Consider the following 17,186-nt stretch of genomic DNA (forward strand, 5'->3'; position numbering starts at 1 on the left):
ACCCTAGCACATAACTTGCTATATATTGGCCATGGAAGGATCCTCAATTCAGGAATGTCATCATCTACTCCAAAAAGTAAATTATTAGGAATCAAAGGAAGGGTACATCTTGACATACAAGATGTGACGAGTGAAGAAAAATTCATCTTCTCACCAATACATGGGCACATTATGACCTTTGTTCATTCTAAGATATCTGGTGAATAGATTGCTTTATTTTATGAATCTAGAAATAGATTATGTCATAATGTAACCACACAAATCATTAATATACCACGCAATATATAGACATTTTTTGCAGTCTTATATGAGGGTACCCTCGTCTAAACTAACCTACCAGTTGGATTAGGCATTTGCTTTCCAAGGCCATTGCAAACAGAACACTGCAACTATAGGCGAAATTCTTGGTACACCGTCTGCAGCGTAGAAAATCCGATGTGGAACGTATCGTCTTATCTGATTAGATTATTTTATTTTTTATTAAAAAATTTGAATAATAAAAATATCTTTTTTTTCTTAAAAAATAATGAAATCCTGCGTTGAAATTATGACTTCCTACAAATGATGTTATAATTTTTCATAGGATGTCATAATTTTGTTAGAGGCATTTTCATCATTGAATAATTTAATATAAATTTTTCAATGATGAAAATATTCTTCTCTTTTAAAGACATCTCGTGAAAAAATTATGACATCGTATACGTATAGAAAGTCATAATTTCAATACAGAATATCATAATATCGATATAGAATATCATAATTTTTTTTAAAAAAATATTTTTATCATTTAAAATTTTTAAATTAAAAATAAAAATTATAAATATTAAATATGTATTAAAAAATGATGACTATATGATTTAATTAGATGAGACAATATGCTTCATGCTAAATTTTCTGCACCACCGCGGGCGGTGTACAAGAATTTCTCCGGCAGTAGTGTTGCTCAATATTTTTTTGCACGGCAATTTGGAATGGTCACGGATCTTATCCTACCTTCTTATCAGCATTGCCATGTGGCTAATACCCAGATAGAGAATAGACTGAGATCATGGGTGGCATGCATAGATTGGCGGCTGTAGACAGCAACCAATGATTATTTATTTCAAAATCTGGTCACTACCATAAGTCGGAAGACCTATGTGTTGGATATTGGAACTACTAATGAACAAGAACTCTTTAAGGCACATCAAGGCCTTGGGGTGGGTGGCCCTTCTAACCGACTTCCAAGCTCATCAACCACTATATTTGTTTAATGGTTGCCCCCTGCTCTTGGTATCTTGATGGTCAACTTCAATGGAGTTGTTTTGAGGCACGCAACTTGCCTCAGGTTTTGTCATCAGAAATATCAATGGGTGTTACGGGCTGCAGGTTAATCTGTTCCTCTTTGCTCTGTACTACATATTGAACTAGCTGCTGTACGCGCTGGACTTGGATGTAAGGTGCGTTGCTTTCATGCACCGTATATTTGGATTGAAGGAGACTCTGCTGCCCCTTTCGAAAAATATTTTACATCGAGAGCGAACTTTCTTTGTATTCATATTTATTATAAAAAAAATTATATAATAGGATGAATAACAGTAAGATCGATAAAATATGATTCGATTCATCAATTTGATTCGTATTCGATTCATCATAAATAGAATGATCTTTTTCATCCGTTGAATATTTGAATTAGATTTGAATTTTAAATATCTGATCTATTTAATCTATTTAATATTCAGATCGAATTGAATTAAATAGTTTATTTAAGTTGTTTAACATGTTTCTAACTCATTTAATCCGATCTGTTTAATATGTTTAATCTATTTAAATTTGCTTAATCTATTTAAAATCTATTTAATCTGTTTCTGATCCATTTAATCTAATTTATTTAACATATTTAATTCATTTAATTTAATTTAATTTATTTAATAAATAAATTAAATAGATCGAATTGAATTATCTCTTTAATAAATATATATTCATGTTTAAAATTTTAATTTATTTAATAAATATATAATAATTTTTTGATCCAACTCATATTGATCCAACACATATCCGACTTGATCCGGCCTAATTGTCATCTTTAGATAACAGTGTAAATATTAAAAATTTTATCATTGACAAGCAGATCCCATGTCACCTCTTCTGAAAATTATTTTGTATACATAGATATAGTTTTGTGGTAGGAAGAGGAGAAGTAATTCGTATGTATGTTGATCTGCTTGATATATCTTACTGTAGATTTTAGTTAAAACTGAGTCCTTTTATATCCAAAAGTAACAGCCAAATCATGCCCCAAAGCCAATAACCGCGGAACCCAGTGCTCTATCGTTTAACTCCGCCCACCATGTCCTACTGTTGTTCATCGTTGCCCCCTTCTCCTCCTCCCCTCCGCCGCCGCCTCCGCTCCCCTCTCCTCACTTCTCCCCCCAAAGCCCTAACTCTAACCCCTCGCAGACCCTCTCTTTTCCTTCGCTCCTCCCTTTCCGACCCCTTCGTCCTCGAGATCGCCGAGAAGCTCGAGGACTCCCTCTCCTCCTCCCCCTCGATCCAATCCCTCCCTCTCCAACGTCTCCGCGACTCCTCCTCCCAGTCCCTCCTCTCCCACTCCTGGCCCTCCTCCAAAGACGAGCCCTTTCGCTTCACCGACACCTCCTTCCTTAAGAACTCCTCCATCCTTCCCGCTCCCATCCCTCCCCTTCCCTCCTTCTCCCTCGACTCTCCTTCCCCCAATCTCATTTCCCTCGTCGACGGCCACTTTGTCACCTCCCTCTCCCGCCTCTCCTCCGTCCCTGCCGGCTCCTTCGCCGGCAGCCTCTCTGCCCTCCCCCGGGTCCTATCTACGACCGCCTCCTCGCCGCCATCGCCTCCGCCGACGACTTCCAAGATCGGGACTTGTTCTGGGACTTGAACGGTGTCGGCGCCCCCGATATCGCCGTAATCTACATCCCGGCTGGAGCGCGGGTCCTTGACGAGCCAATTCATATACGATTCTGTTACTCTGAGGGGGATGAAGTTGGATCACAGCGGTTGCGGTTGTCGAACCCCAGGGTTTTGGTTGTGGTGGAGAAGGGGGCCGAGGTGGGGATCGTGGAGGAGCACTTGGGGGTCGGGGGAAGCGATGAGAGATGCTACTGGGCCAATTCCGTGATGGAGATTGTGATCGAGGAGGGCGCCAAGGTGACGCATTCTTACATGCAGAGGCAGTCGGTGAATGCCGCTCATATCAAGTGGACGTTTGCTCGGCAGGTGACTTCTTGCATGCCATTCTTCGTAAATTTATTCTTCAGATGGTTTCATGTCTGAAAGATGGTGCTTTGTGATCTTTAAGTCTAATGATATATGTTTATATTTCCTATTCTTTATATTTCCAATTCTTTAGTTATAGATTTATCTTTCTTTGGATTGAAGTTGTGGAGTCTCTGGAACAATATTGATATTAGATGGGCAGCCTATTACAAGTTGCAAATGAATTTGCCAAAGACTCAATATTAAGTAAAGGCTACTGAGTTAGTAGGCCAAAAAGTGCAAATTTCTAATGTATAGCCTTGTGAGATAGCTCTGTTGATTTGGAGACCTATCTTAGTTTGATGGAAACCTTCATGAGTTGATTGCTTCTGGAAGCTGAGTTATGAGAACCATGTTTGAAGATGTGCTGATTATCCAGAGAAGATGTGGGAGGTTGCTTGTTTGCTATATCTGGTTAACTTTCTATATTGTGTTCTCTCTGTTTTTTTTCTCTTTCCTTTGGTGGGGCATGGAGCATATTTTCCGATGCATGAGAGAAAGAGTTGCTGATGATCTAAAGGCTGTTTATCTAAAGAGGGATTTGGGGCGTTATATAAAGGCTTTTTGCTGAAATGAGTTATTTGCTCTGTCAGTTATACAATTATTCCTTATAAGGGAAAAATATCTGATCTTGTGATTTTATTCTAATAATATGTTTTTGTGTCGTGTCATGATGGATGTTTTTTATTTTTGCGATGGATGACGACATCCTGATTTTCTTATTGGAAATATGTAGAATGCCATTCTGTGAAAAGTTCAATAGGCATTAAGGTTTTTGACATGTAGGGCAGAGAAGTTTATGTTGATAGGCTGAAATAAATGATGAATTATTGATGTTTGATCGATGGATTGCTTGTAGAATTGTACCCTCTGACTGTGAAGGACGTAGGGTTGGACTTTGATTGGTGTTTGTAGGGTTATAGGTATGTAGCCCTTAGAAAGTAATGACTAGTAGGTTAGACTGTTAGAGTAGTAAACTTGGACATCGAGAGAACCAAAACAGTGATTAAGGTTGTTAATGCATCTACGGCTTATCAAAGAAACAAAGAGAGCTTTAAATTTCTGTAGGAGGAGACCTTAATTGTCGGGGATTAACCATACATTGTTATTCGCAGGAATCATCTAGTTCCTATGAGCTCATTGAGATAAGTACTGGTGGAAGGCTAAGCAGGCACAATCTCCATATTCAGCAATTGGGCCCTGACACTGTGACGGAGCTGTCAGCATTTCATGTATCTCGAAGCAATCAGACACAAGATCTGCATAGCAGATTAGTCTTGGATCATCCTAGAGGATATTCCCGGCAACTTCACAAGTGCATTGTATGCCAATCTTCAGGGCAGGCTGTATTTGATGGAAACATTAAGGTCAACAGGTACTGTGCTGCTTTCTGAATTTGTTCATGTCCTGATTGGCACTTTCACTGGAGTTAGAAAGTGAAGAGTTTCTGAAATATTCCATTTTATGAGAAATGCCACTTAGGAAGGTCTGAAATGTGAAACATTCTAGCTTGTAAATAACAATAAATCTCATATACCTTTGAGAATTCTGTTTATTAATTTTTGAAAATCTGTCCTGTATGCTATTTGGCCAAGAAACTTATAGTTCCTTCTTTATTTTATTTTTGATTCGTTATCACCATGTCAAGTTGTTTGTTAGGGTGTTAATCATCAACCATGCGAAACATATGTTTTCTTTCCTACCCAAATATGTAAGTTTAATTCTTGGAAGCTTCATTTTCAGACCTTAACTTCGGCATTTTACAGATTTGCACAGCAAGCTGATGCTGGTCAGCTGACAAGAACCCTCCTCTTGGCACCTCGAGCGACTGCCAATGTAAAACCTAACCTACAAATCATTGCTGATGATGTCAAATGTTCACATGGAGCTGCTATCAGTGACCTTGAAGAAGACCAACTCTTCTATTTTCGGGCAAGGGGTGTGGATCTACAAACAGCAAGAGATGCTCTGGTCTTCTCCTTTGGAGCCGAGGTGATGGCTCGCATTCCATTTGAGCCCATTCGGAAAAGTGTAACTAGTCAAGTTAAAGAGTTACTAGCAAATCAATGAAAAAAATATTGAACCTGCCATTCTGCCAATCCTCCTGCCTGCCTGTAATCCTATTTTTTGTTATATAATGCAATGAAACATTGCGAATCAATTGTTTTAATTAGTAAAAGAAATGTGTTTGTTCCAAATTTGAGACTGTTTGTATTACATCTGCCACATACTATCAAGATTTTTCTCCACTCCAAAATTATTAATTTTCTTAGTTCAGAAATAGGTTAAACATAAAACTGGTAATGACAGGTTTAAACTCATACGTAACCTTGGTACATCCTTCATGGGATGGCAATCCCTGCTTAGTTTCGGTTTGACATGGCAGGAGGGTATTCATAAGGGTTGATGAGACTTCCTATGCTAACTTATCTTCCCCAAGAAAATAGGAATTTGATGTCACCAAGTGGCATTAATAGCTAAGAGATTCTTTCCATAAAAGTTTATTTAAAAAAATTCTTCAGATTTCTAAACAGTTCTTAGTAAAAGATTTGGACAAAAATCCCATCCGCAGGAATAGATTCGATTGCCATATTTAGGCAAAGCTAGAGTGGTGCAATTGCTATTTTAGCTGCAACATACTAGTAAAGTAATAATAAACTAATAATAATTTAAGATTGCAAGAGTCTGTACTCGTAAGTCCGTGTCTCTGCTTACTTAAAAATTAAAAAGAAATCAATAATTACCCCATGACTCTCTTATAGATCAAATAAACAACTCAAAGTTGGCCTTCTTAAGTGTAGTTTGGTTACCTCATCCTGACGTCTACGCACTGGAATTGAATTTTCTTATAATTTATATTTTTAATATGCTATCAACTATATTATAAGGATATATGTCTCAAATGAGACATGAGGATGGACATCATCTTATATATCAAAATAGGATTGTTTCAGTATTTGATCAAAATATTTTGAAATATTTTTTTATCTCAAATATCGGAATAAAATGGGATGACAACATGTTTTGTTCCATAAAAAAATCGTTTCTATGCTATAAAATTAAAATTTTTATTATATTATTTATTTTTAATACAATTATCTAATATTTTTAGTACTATCAAAATATATTGTCGTTGAAACATTATTTATTGTCTTAAAAGATATAATTATTTTCCTCAAAGGCCGGTTGCTACTTGCTAATTAGGGCGTCTCCATCAGCAGCCTCATAAAAATCAGAAGGGCAATTTCGTCACTAATCGCGCACTATACAAGAATATCACCAGGCCGTGTCTCTTCCATTCATTTCTCCTACCGACCTCAGAGCGAGCGAGAGAGATGGCTTCCTCTTTCGACGACTTCAGCAACGACGGCGACGAGGTGATGACGGGATCCACCCGCCCTTTCGACGACGACGGCTACCTCGGCTACGACCCCCGCCTCCCCTCGCAGCGCTTCGACGCCTACTCCTCCTTCGCCGCCGACGAGGACTCCAAGGACCCCGCCGAAGACTCCCCCGCCGCCGCCGCCTTCCACGGGGGCGAGGCCTTTGGCGGCGGAGACGACGATGTCCCCGTCCACCACGCCTCCGGCGAGGGCAGCTTCCCTCCCTCCCCCGAGGGCTTCGGCTACCGTCCCGCCGATCCGCACCCGGATCTCCCCTCCTCGCCCTCCTCCTTCTCGATGCCGGAATCCAACGGGAAGGCCTACGACGTGGCGGATCACGGCGGGGTCTTTGCTACTGACGGCCTGATTCTACCGCCCCCAAACGAGATGCAGCCGGAGGAGGGGTTTATCCTGCGGGAGTGGCGGCGGTGAGGCCTCTTTTTTCATGGTTCTGGTTTTCCGATGCTCGCTTTCTTTGATACTTTTCTCGAATCGTGTTGATTTGTTTGAATATATAGTTCTTCGTGATATCTGTGTTGGTGATCTGGTCCGAGATTTGAGTTGATATTGCTTAGATCGATGGTTTTCTATTTCTTCTTTATGGTAACAAACCCAAGAGGTTGGTGAATTGATTTCTGATGTTTTCGTGAGGTGAGGTTTTACAGGTGATACTATTTCAAGATTTTGACTTCTGCGTTTCTTAAATTAGGGTTTATCAATATTTACATAGATTAACTGTCTTGTTGCTTACAGCTTACATAGCATAGCGGATGGGATGAGCCTTTGTGGTTTCATGATTTATCAACAAACTTAGGCTGCGTTTTGTATGGTTCTACTTCTTTTTTTTAATTTAAAGAAAGTAGAAACAGATTTTTTTTCCCCCTGATTTCTGACAATAGAAAATATCCCCTCCCCCTTTTTTTAATAAGACAAATGATAGACCATGATGAAAGTTGGAAGCATGGAACCGAACAAGCATCAAGAGGGCTTTTCTGTTGGATGATGAAGGAGGATGGATGCTGGGAACGGATGAAAGGACATCGAGAACAAAAGAACGGATGGATGAGAGCAGAAGATGGACATGGGCAACGAACGGATGAATTGAAGAGGTGGCTGGATTGAGAAGGACGGTGGCGGGGCAGCAGAGGAAGTCACCAGAGTGGTGGATGGCAGCGGGGAGGAGGAGGAGGGCAGTGAAGGGCTCGAGGAGGCGGAAGGGCAGAGCCAAGATTGGAAGGTTGGGCGAAGGGGTTGAGAACAGGATGAAACCTACTTTAAAAAAAGTGGAAGTGAAAATTTTTTTGCTTCCACTTTTTATAGAAATAATGAAAGTTCTTTAAAAAAATAAGATAAAAAGGGTAACACAACATATTTTGTGCGTCAGATTCTGTGTTTTTTGTTTTTTTAAAAAAATCGTGCCCAACAGAGCCTTAGCTTCTTGTTTGCACACTTTGACTAGATGCCCTTTTGTAAGTAACTGTATGAGCACACACAGTCACATGAGTTAGAGCTGAGCAATTCACATTCAGGAAGAGAAGCGAGACATACTAGTCGGTCACTTTTCTGCAGGAGTGTCGTCTAGGTATTCATCGGTTATAGTAATTTTCAGTGACAGGATATGGGAGCAAACTATGCAATCGCTCGCTTTTGTTGCTTCGTAGCGTGCTTGAAGGTTCCATTTGGGGTGGATCTTTGTGATTGACTGAATTGAATGGTGGTTGAGCCTATTTGTAACTTTATATAATGCCTTTGTTCTTGAAACCTATGTATAAGGGCCAACCTTCCATGTAGTATTTCACATGTGGAACAAGGTGGCTTTTTTTTTTTTTTTTGAAAAAGAAAAGAGAAAGGCCCTTTGTTAGTAGGATTAGAGCTAGTCATATTCGTACATTGGATCTTTAACAAGGTATAGTTGACTAGGGTTGGCATTGGTAATTCTGATACTTAGAAATCCAACCATGAATCATTTTTTTCTCTTTCAGAGCAAACTATTGATGATGAATTGTGTTGGACAAGTATAAGTTGGTTCCATGATAGAGGACCTTCCAATATGGGAGGTCATTATTTTATTGTTTAGTTAGACTTGGTGCCAAGTAGATGCGATAATGCTTGTAGGCTGTGCAATCATGACCAGATCCCTTGCTGATAAACAAGCATGCCCCTCTTTCATATGAATCTTCTTGAACTTTTGTTTTTTTAAGTCTGTAATGATGTTCACTTTGTCATCTGCAATTTTGGAAGGAAATTTGCCTTGAGAGTTGGAAACAAAAGTACTTGAAGTGCCATGCGTTTTGAGGTGGTGAGATTTGAAGTTGAAATGTTCCTAGGGTGGCAAACTAATGTTGGAATCATGCGAGAAAATATGCTTTTTGCGTGGCAGGATGGAAAGGTTTTGCTATTTTTATTGTGGGAAGCATCCATATATATTACTAGTGGCCTTCATGAATTAGATTAAGGATCACCATGTAACCTTGATATGCAAGTGAATTTGTCAGAAATCAGTTACTGTTCATCTTTATTGTGTCATAATGGAGAGTTGAACATTCATGTGGAAAATTGAGTGGTTATTCTACTTCTTTTTGTTTTAAGTTTTATTGACTCTTTTGATGCGACTATATAGTAGAAAGGTTATAAAATTGACTAGCATATGAACTGAATTGCGAGCAATTTAGACTTGCTGCAACCCACAAAATAATCTCCATACTAAGCACTCTTGTATTGCGACAATGGAATGGGTCTATAAAAGGGAAAAGAGTGATGCCTTTGACAGATAATAGATGCTAATATGCCTTGGCTTTTTTTGTAGAAAGGAAGTTTGCTGCATTCAAGCTACTTGACAAAGACAAACTTGTAGCATTAAAGTGCTTGGAAAGTTCATATGACTTACGTTCATATGACTTACTCAAAGAAATCATTTCATGTCTTTACAGGCCATTTGCATTTTTTAATGAGCACATTTTTATAGTGACAGTTTCAGCTTTTCTCCGATTCTTTTCCTACTGCATTCCATTTTCATATCAATGGAGATAAAGGTTAAACAATTTTTTTGTTTTTCATTTGAACCACCTCAAGCAGCCAAAATGCTATTCTTCTTGAGGAGAAAGAAAGAAAGGAAAAGGAGTTACGGAACCAAATTGTTGCTGAAGCTGATGAATACAAGCAAGCTTTCCATGAGAAAAGGAAGCTAAACTGTGAGACAAACAAGACCCACAATAGAGAGAGGGAGAAGGTATGCAGTAATAATGCTGTTTGAGTACAAGCTTTTTTAATTTTCCATTTGGAATGTTTGTTCAAAGCTGCAATCTTTGTTGCTTACTGCCTGTTACCCAGCTATTCCTGGTCAACCAAGAGAAGTTCCATGCAAATGCAGACAAACATTACTGGAAAGCAATTTCAGAGCTGATACCCCACGAAGTACCAAGCATAGAGAAGAAGAGGGGAAAGAAAGAACAAGAGAAGAAGCCATCCATCATTGTTATGCAGGGGCCAAAGCCAGGCAAGCCTACTGATCGCTCGAGGATGCGCCAAATATTGGTGAAACTCAAGCATAATCCCCCACCACACATGAAACCCTCTCCCCCACCTGCCCCAGCTAAAGATGGAGTTGCTGCTGGTGCAGCTACTGGAAGCAAGCAGGGAACACCCCCTAAAGAGGCCAAAGCTGGTGGCAGCAAGCCAACCAAGGAACAGCCGCCTACATCAACAACAGAAGGCCAGTCGAGCACGGTGGAAGAGCCAGCTCCCACTGCATGAATACGACACTGAAAGCTCTGTTTGGTTTGACATGCTAGAAAAGGGCCTGCTTGTGTTTGTAGGAAAAAAAAATATGTAGTAGGAAGCCTCAGTCTCTCTATTTGGCAGCAGAGATGAAGCTCCTTTCATATTTACTTCCTACTTATAAGCCTTTTATTGTTTTATATTACGTAGAGATCTGGTGTTAGCTTAGGCTATATTCTCCTGGATCTTAATCAGGAGTTGGACGTGTGATGTGCTGGTGCCTTTTATTAGATAACTCATACCTCTGTTGGATGAGATGAATTTGATAATGGACTTTCTAAATCATTTGGTTTTGACTATCACAAGTTCAGTCGGCTTCAGAAATAAGTTAGAATTATTGAGCATAAACACTGCAGTGTTGTTTTTGTCGAGGCAGGCGCATTCAGAATGATGTCACGTCCAAGATGAGGCAAGTTTGGGAGAAGTAGAGGGTATGCTTCGCCATGCTACATTGCAAAAGTTCTCTTCAGGAACCCCATATTTTATTTCATTTTAAAATATTGTCGGCGTAGAATCATATGTTGAAAACAGTGGTTTCCTAGTTCTCATGGATTCTCTCTCTCTCTCTCTTCTTTCATTGGTTTCTATTCTGGTGCCTGGGCAACGGGATTCAGTGGCACCTGCTGAGTTTGTTGCCGCAATATCATAGCCTGTGCATCTTCCACCACAGAAGAATCGTCATCCATGGCATATATTGGCCTCTGAATTGTATCCACAATCTGCAAAATTATAGTGAAAAAATACCAGTTAACATACAGAATAGGTCAAGCTTCAGGAAAATCCCGAGATGCTCGCATAGCAACAAAAGCATGCAAATGTGCATGTAACCATTTAGGCATTTTTCTTTTTCTTTTTTTTTGCCTTTTTTTATTTTTATTTTTTTTAAATAGTTAAGAATTTAAGCACCCAGCTGAGGACTTTTTGTCTCATTATACTTGAATTCTTTTTTATTCTAGTGATTTTTTTTGGTACAACTTGATTCCAGTGATTAATGAAAAAGAAAAATGCATGATCTACAACTTGGAGAGCATATCGCTCCATACAAGTAGACGCTCCATTCCAGGTCTCTGGCGCATGATCTCAGTCTCTTTCAATTTGGCAAAATCAAAAGCTTCAACTCGCTCATCTGCATTCATTACAGATTTGTTAGGCTTTACATCATCTTGGAAAAAGAAGTCCTTAACATTGCTTTCAGGTTCCCTGCTCATCATAAGCTTGTCTTCCTCTGATGTAAGCAGATTTTGTGAACCTCAGTGGAGCGTTTCCAGCAACGGTGTCATTCTCCCGAGCGCTTGGAGAAGATTGGATTGTGTTTTGGTAACACTAGAAGACTTGGATGAAGCTTGCGCAAATGCTGCTCCTGTTAGCTTCCTTTCCTCCTTTACAACTCTTTCCTCTCCAATGGATTATAATTAAAGGGCAAACAGTTGAGCAAGCAAAGGGCTAAAAACATGAGTCGCCCCTAGCAAAAGAAAGCACGCGTCAGTACGCAAAAAACATACGCACATACATATGAAGATTTGCTAATTGTAATTCTATTGAGAAATTAACACATCTATTCTATAATAATTATAAAAAAAAAGAAGAAAAAGGCATGGAACTTCACTAGGATACTGAACACTTCAGATGATTAGTCATAAAAAACTCTTGAAGTGGTGTCAAATATTGACATTTCACATAACACATCAAAATGTGCTGCCAAATATTAACACTTCTAACTAATATAAGCAAGACACTACAATTGGATTACCATATGTTTCTTGCCTGTTAATGTCATGCCCAAATATCTAGAGTGGTTGGCACTCCATAATTCCATAGGAACTGTAGTGTCAAAGTAACATGGCTTATTCAATGTGCAGAAATGAAGACAAGAGACGTCCATGTTTCTAACTCGTGTCTTCCAAGATTTGGCCAACATAATACCTCTTGCAAACTTTAGCGTGCAAGCTAAGAGAAAAGAGGTTGGAAGTACAAGACTTACTATATCTTCAGTATGCATTCTCTACAGTTATTTTGTTGATGGAGACGCAAATTGATTGAGGCATTTTCTGTATGTAATGTGGACAGGATGTTGGTCTTATGGTTCTTCAAACAGATAATGTACCAAATCTTTTCACAAGAAAAACTGAACTTTTGATCATTATAGTAGGTTAGAAAGAAATAAATCATCAACACCTTAGCAGGTCTATGCACAAACATGTCTTCGACCCTAGCAAGCTTAAACATAGACATGGAGGTAAGTAGACCAAGGAAAAACAACCAACAGGACAAGAACCACTTGTTGATAACACCACCATTGATAGAATCACAATATCACTTCATCCACTGCATGAATTCCAAATTATGAAGCGGCCGTCCTTTCATGAGCTTGATCAATTCAATATGCTAGAAACAGAGACAATTTAAAAAGAAATCAGCAAACCATAGTCACTGAGAATTCAAATGTTTGGCATTCTATAAATCATCTCTTTTCATTTATTTTGCAATATTTGGTGTTCCTATAATTAAAACAAATGATGTGTGTCCATTGGTTATAAGAACTCTGGTTTTATGAATTCCCACATGTATTGGTCAACAAACACATGAAAAATAATCCTAGTCTCTGTAGGTTTACAATTATAAATAATACTATAAGCACATGGATTACATCCCCATGAGACATAACCTACCCTATGAACTCTGTGCAAACAAGACCCAAGAAGCAAAACTCTCGAGGAGATTCTATCTGATTCATCTGACACTAAAAATGCTATACAAATCAAGAAAAACAAAAAAAAACCTGTTAGTTAATATCAATTAAACATTGGCAAAAACTCCTAACTATTTTAAACATCAACCACTTTCAATCCCAGTATATCTAAAGAAACAATATCATACCATACCATGCTGCTATTATTATTTGACACCTCATCAGCTTTCTTTTCTCTGTTTTGGCAGATGATTCCAATGGAAGCATATACAGCAATCATAATTCACATCAATAACCAACTTTATTTTCCCACCAATTCCCAGTTCAGGTTTTGACCATAAACACCGCTGATATGGCTTGGATTTGATGCTTAGCTGCCGTTATACCGCTTGTATCCACTGTCCAATGGCAATGCAAGACATGGTATGCATGTTTAAAATCTAGGCAAATTGTGAGGAGTGATTGCAGCTCCATGTAGTTAAGGCACAGACAAGAGTGGATGGTCATAGCTCATCTACTAATCTCAGAGCTAAGGCATAATGGAATCATGCCATCATCCTATACAACCAGAGTTAGGGGACTTAGATGAGCAACTTATTAGAATTTATCCAGCCTCATGTCTCGTACTTCAGATTTTTTTCTCTCTATCATGTTCTGTTAAAATTTTGCTTGACTTAAGCATCAGATGGTCCCTCACTGAATCAGTTTTAATAACCTTTGATCGTCTCTTTGTGCAGGTCAAACTCCCACTCCAAGCAAACCAGCCGTAGTAAATCAATCTAACAACCAGCAATAGGAAATCAGTAAAATTTTCGCAAAAACAGTGCCAATCCAATCTATAAATTCGAACAATCTCAGAACAAATGAGTGAAGGCAACAAACACACGCATACACAGAAAAAAAATGAAGGAATTCAATCTAAGAACCTCATCTACTTTGGCGAGATTGAGTTGGAGCGTGGAATTGATCCATCAGAGGATCTTGTTCCATCCATCCCATGAAGTAGGCTGAGTCCATAACATTCCAATATTTGTCGATCTCCTTCTGTCCATCCAAAGTTCTTACTCTTCGACAGGGTTAATTAAGTGTGTCCTAGTAACTTATATTTGTTTTCTTGCGAAGTAACGAAGGGAAGGAAGAGAGGGAGAAGGAGGGAGAACGGCGTTGTTGCCATCCTCGAGATTTTTCGACTTCCACCGTTGTTTTGAACAAAATGATGGTTTCTGTGGATGCGATTTTGTAACGGCTGCTACCACCTTTGATGCTATATTATAATGGTCCAAAAACTAGTATCAGTTTGCCTGTTTGTATGTATTCAACATGACTGCAAAATGGCATTTTGTGTCAGTGTGGATTCTCTGTGGTGCATCACACGTGTGGCAGTCATGCAATAGTTCCACGTCTTAAGCCGTGCATGGGAGCACAAGGAATTCATGACCCCCCCCCCCGCGCCACGAGTGCCATTCACTGTATGGGTAGCACTGGCCGGCCACAAAGAAACGTTACTTCATTTCATAGTAGAACTAAAGATGCCATTTTGTTGTTTTTCACCACACTGTCATAGAACTAGTAATCCAATCGCATGGTCCTGCTGGAAAGAACGTAATGCTCATCTTTACCTACACAAGTGTTCTTCTATCTACACCGTTGCCTCAACCGCCCTAGACTTTTTTGTGCAAATGTGGGAAGCTATAAGGCACCCAATCTTTATTAATATAAGAAACTATACAAGAGACTAGGATTCAGCATGAAAAGAAGACATCACTGGTAGTTCACAGGTTGTATAAAACGTTGTAAAAAGGACAAGAAGACTCGACCGCCTTAAAGTTAATTAAAAATTGGTTGGTGCTTTGTAAAGCCATGGCAATGCCATTTGATCAAAGATTTGTAGAAATTTTCTTTCTTCTTCCCCCCATCCACCAGTTTATGTCTTCTTCCTTTTGTTCCTTCTGATTACTCTGGTTTCAGGCTCTAGTTTTTGCACCACCCACCAAGATGTTTAACTGCTCTGTGCATGTAAATCTCTGATGTTGTTATCCTGCCTGAATTTCTTTCAGGTCTTGTAAATTTTTCTGAATCTGAATAAGAATTCGTGGTGGCTGCTTACAGCCTCCATTACCAAAAAAAAAAAAAAAAAAAACTAGTAATTCGGATTTAACTTCGTTATATTATAATTTAAATTTAGTTAATATTGTAGTCTAATATAAAGTAATATTATTAAAAGGCTCTATTATGATATCCTAGAATATATCCAAGGATTGAATTTTCTATGAACTTGAAAGCTCTTAGCAAACTGCATAATAAACATGATTTACACTATTTTGGGATGGTTCTAGTGTTGTTATCATTTTATAGTATCACAATAAAGAAAGCAACAATTATATAATCCACAGGAGCAAAATTGAAACTTTTTTGGTTGAGTCGTGTGACAACAAGAACAGCAAAAAAGTTCACTGAGGTTATAGTAGCCTACAACAATTAATAGCCAGCGATGGCCTGTAATCCATGCCCTTTTCATTTGTTTATAATGTTCCCTAAGCACGGTATGGAGAATTGAGGGCATCTGATTGAGCTTGTTCTGCCTTTGATCTCAAGTTCTCAATTAATGATTTAAGCAAGTTGAATAGATCCTCAATTAAATCAGGATTGGGTTAGTTCCAACCCTAGCAGACTAGTAGTCAAATATTGATAGCTAACCTGTTTTATTTCAAGCTCTCCAAACTAACCAAATAGCTCTAGGTTTGGAATCTGTATCAATCGATGGACGGTTGGCATAGGCTCAAGTTTGGTTCACCTCCAAGTCCACTTCCATCCTTTCGATCTCTTACATTCTCTGACATCGTTTTTCCAATGTTTATCCCAGATATGATCAGAATTCCCAATCCCTGACATGCTGGAATGGTACTTGCTGAGGTGAACCACAGGTTGATATAGCAAACTCTCTCCATCCATCTACCACTCCCACGACATCCATGGATAGCCAAAATTTCAAATCCAATCTTTAGTCCAAACTAAACAAGAAACAAGCAACTAGCAATATATCCTAAGGAAGACACATCATAAAGGATAAATTATTTGGCAGACCAAATCCACCATGAACCTAAGATGAAATCATCCTAGATGGATTCATTTGATCCCTGGGTGAAATTACTAGATCCCTGGTTGTCAAACTTGGAGCGCTCAAATAACTGCATGCATTGCACAACATGCACCACCTTAGGCATTGATGCAATGATACAGTAAACAGTACAAAAAAGTTTTTTTTTTTTTTAATCATTAATATGTTTTGATGAAACAAATGTAGTTGTCCTAACATGCAAGGCCACACATTCACCCGCAAGCTGTGGCCTCTGATCAATCCACTGGCAGTGAAAGGATAGAGGGAGAGAGATTGTAACCAGAGATGAGTCAATAACTGGCCTCAGCAGTCAGTTTTTTTTCCCATACATATAAAAGGTAGACACTAAATATACATCCAGACACCTATACACCTTTGTTCCATGGATGGTAGGTACACTGCAAAGGGAACTCGAAACCCATTTAAACAAAGAAGATGAGGCAGAAGAAAGGCAGACTTAAGATAGGATTGGTTTCTTGTTGTTGTTGTTGTTGCCAAGAGTAGAAAGCTAAGCTACAACATGGATTCGTCCCAGAAGGTCCAGTTGGTGGCGCTGCCGACTCGTGGCATGCTGTTAATCCTGGAATAGGTGTCGACCTTGAAGTTGGCACCGCACATCACCCCCTCGCTATCCACCCTCGGCATTGGCCTCAGCTTGTTCATGGGATGCTCGAAGCTCTTCAGTCCTCCCTCGCTATGGAACATGCACCCTGTATCCAATATTGTCATTAAATATATAACATTGATGTTGTAATTTGAGCTCAAGAACAAATTCATGGAAATTATAATAGTTTGCCAAATCTCCCTTGGGGTGTTACCACTCGATCACATGAATCACATCCATGTCATATTACCAATAATTATGTTATGCCAATTCGCTTCAACTGAAGGCTCTGTTTTAGATTTGATCCGAGATCTAACATGTGGGACTCCTCTGGCCGGTGATTGA

General features: G+C 39.0%; 3 protein-coding genes across 3 annotated transcripts in view; 2 read left to right on the forward strand and 1 right to left on the reverse strand.

Moving 5' to 3' along the window:
- The first annotated feature begins 2,268 nt into the window (after positions 1–2,268).
- On the forward strand, positions 2,269–5,468 carry LOC105058993 (protein ABCI7, chloroplastic). Its single transcript, XM_010942104.4, is given in 4 exon segments — positions 2,269–2,839; positions 2,842–3,231; positions 4,386–4,645; positions 5,037–5,468. Coding segments are annotated over 4 exon segments (1,464 nt in total). The 5' UTR covers positions 2,269–2,329; the 3' UTR covers positions 5,341–5,468.
- A 1,089-nt stretch (positions 5,469–6,557) lies between these two features.
- On the forward strand, positions 6,558–10,729 carry LOC105058994 (clathrin light chain 2). Its single transcript, XM_010942105.4, has 3 exons — positions 6,558–7,081; positions 9,729–9,882; positions 9,984–10,729. Exons 1-3 carry the CDS (start codon positions 6,606–6,608, stop codon positions 10,404–10,406), a joined length of 1,053 nt encoding a protein of 350 aa, XP_010940407.1. The 5' UTR covers positions 6,558–6,605; the 3' UTR covers positions 10,407–10,729.
- Positions 10,730–16,523: 5,794 nt separating this feature from the next.
- The window catches only part of LOC105058997 (stem-specific protein TSJT1-like), a 2,003-nt gene continuing 1,340 nt past the window's right edge, over positions 16,524–17,186 (reverse strand). The window contains 1 exon segment of the mRNA NM_001319917.1: positions 16,524–16,947. Coding sequence (NP_001306846.1) covers positions 16,751–16,947 — 197 coding nt within the window. The 3' untranslated portion in view covers positions 16,524–16,750.

This window comes from Elaeis guineensis, chromosome 16 (assembly GCF_000442705.2).
Source record: "Elaeis guineensis isolate ETL-2024a chromosome 16, EG11, whole genome shotgun sequence".
NCBI classification, from domain to species: Eukaryota; Viridiplantae; Streptophyta; class Magnoliopsida; order Arecales; family Arecaceae; genus Elaeis; species Elaeis guineensis.

Bases quoted from the DNA above. Each gene is read 5' to 3' on its own strand.
- LOC105058994 (XM_010942105.4), top strand. From the start codon at position 6,606: ATGGCTTCCTCTTTCGACGACTTCAGCAACGACGGCGACGAGGTGATG. The intron at 7,082-9,728 runs GTGAGGCCTCTT...CACCTCAAGCAG, and splicing joins ATCCTGCGGGAGTGGCGGCG to CCAAAATGCTATTCTTCTTG. The intron at 9,883-9,983 runs GTATGCAGTAAT...CCTGTTACCCAG, and splicing joins ACAATAGAGAGAGGGAGAAG to CTATTCCTGGTCAACCAAGA.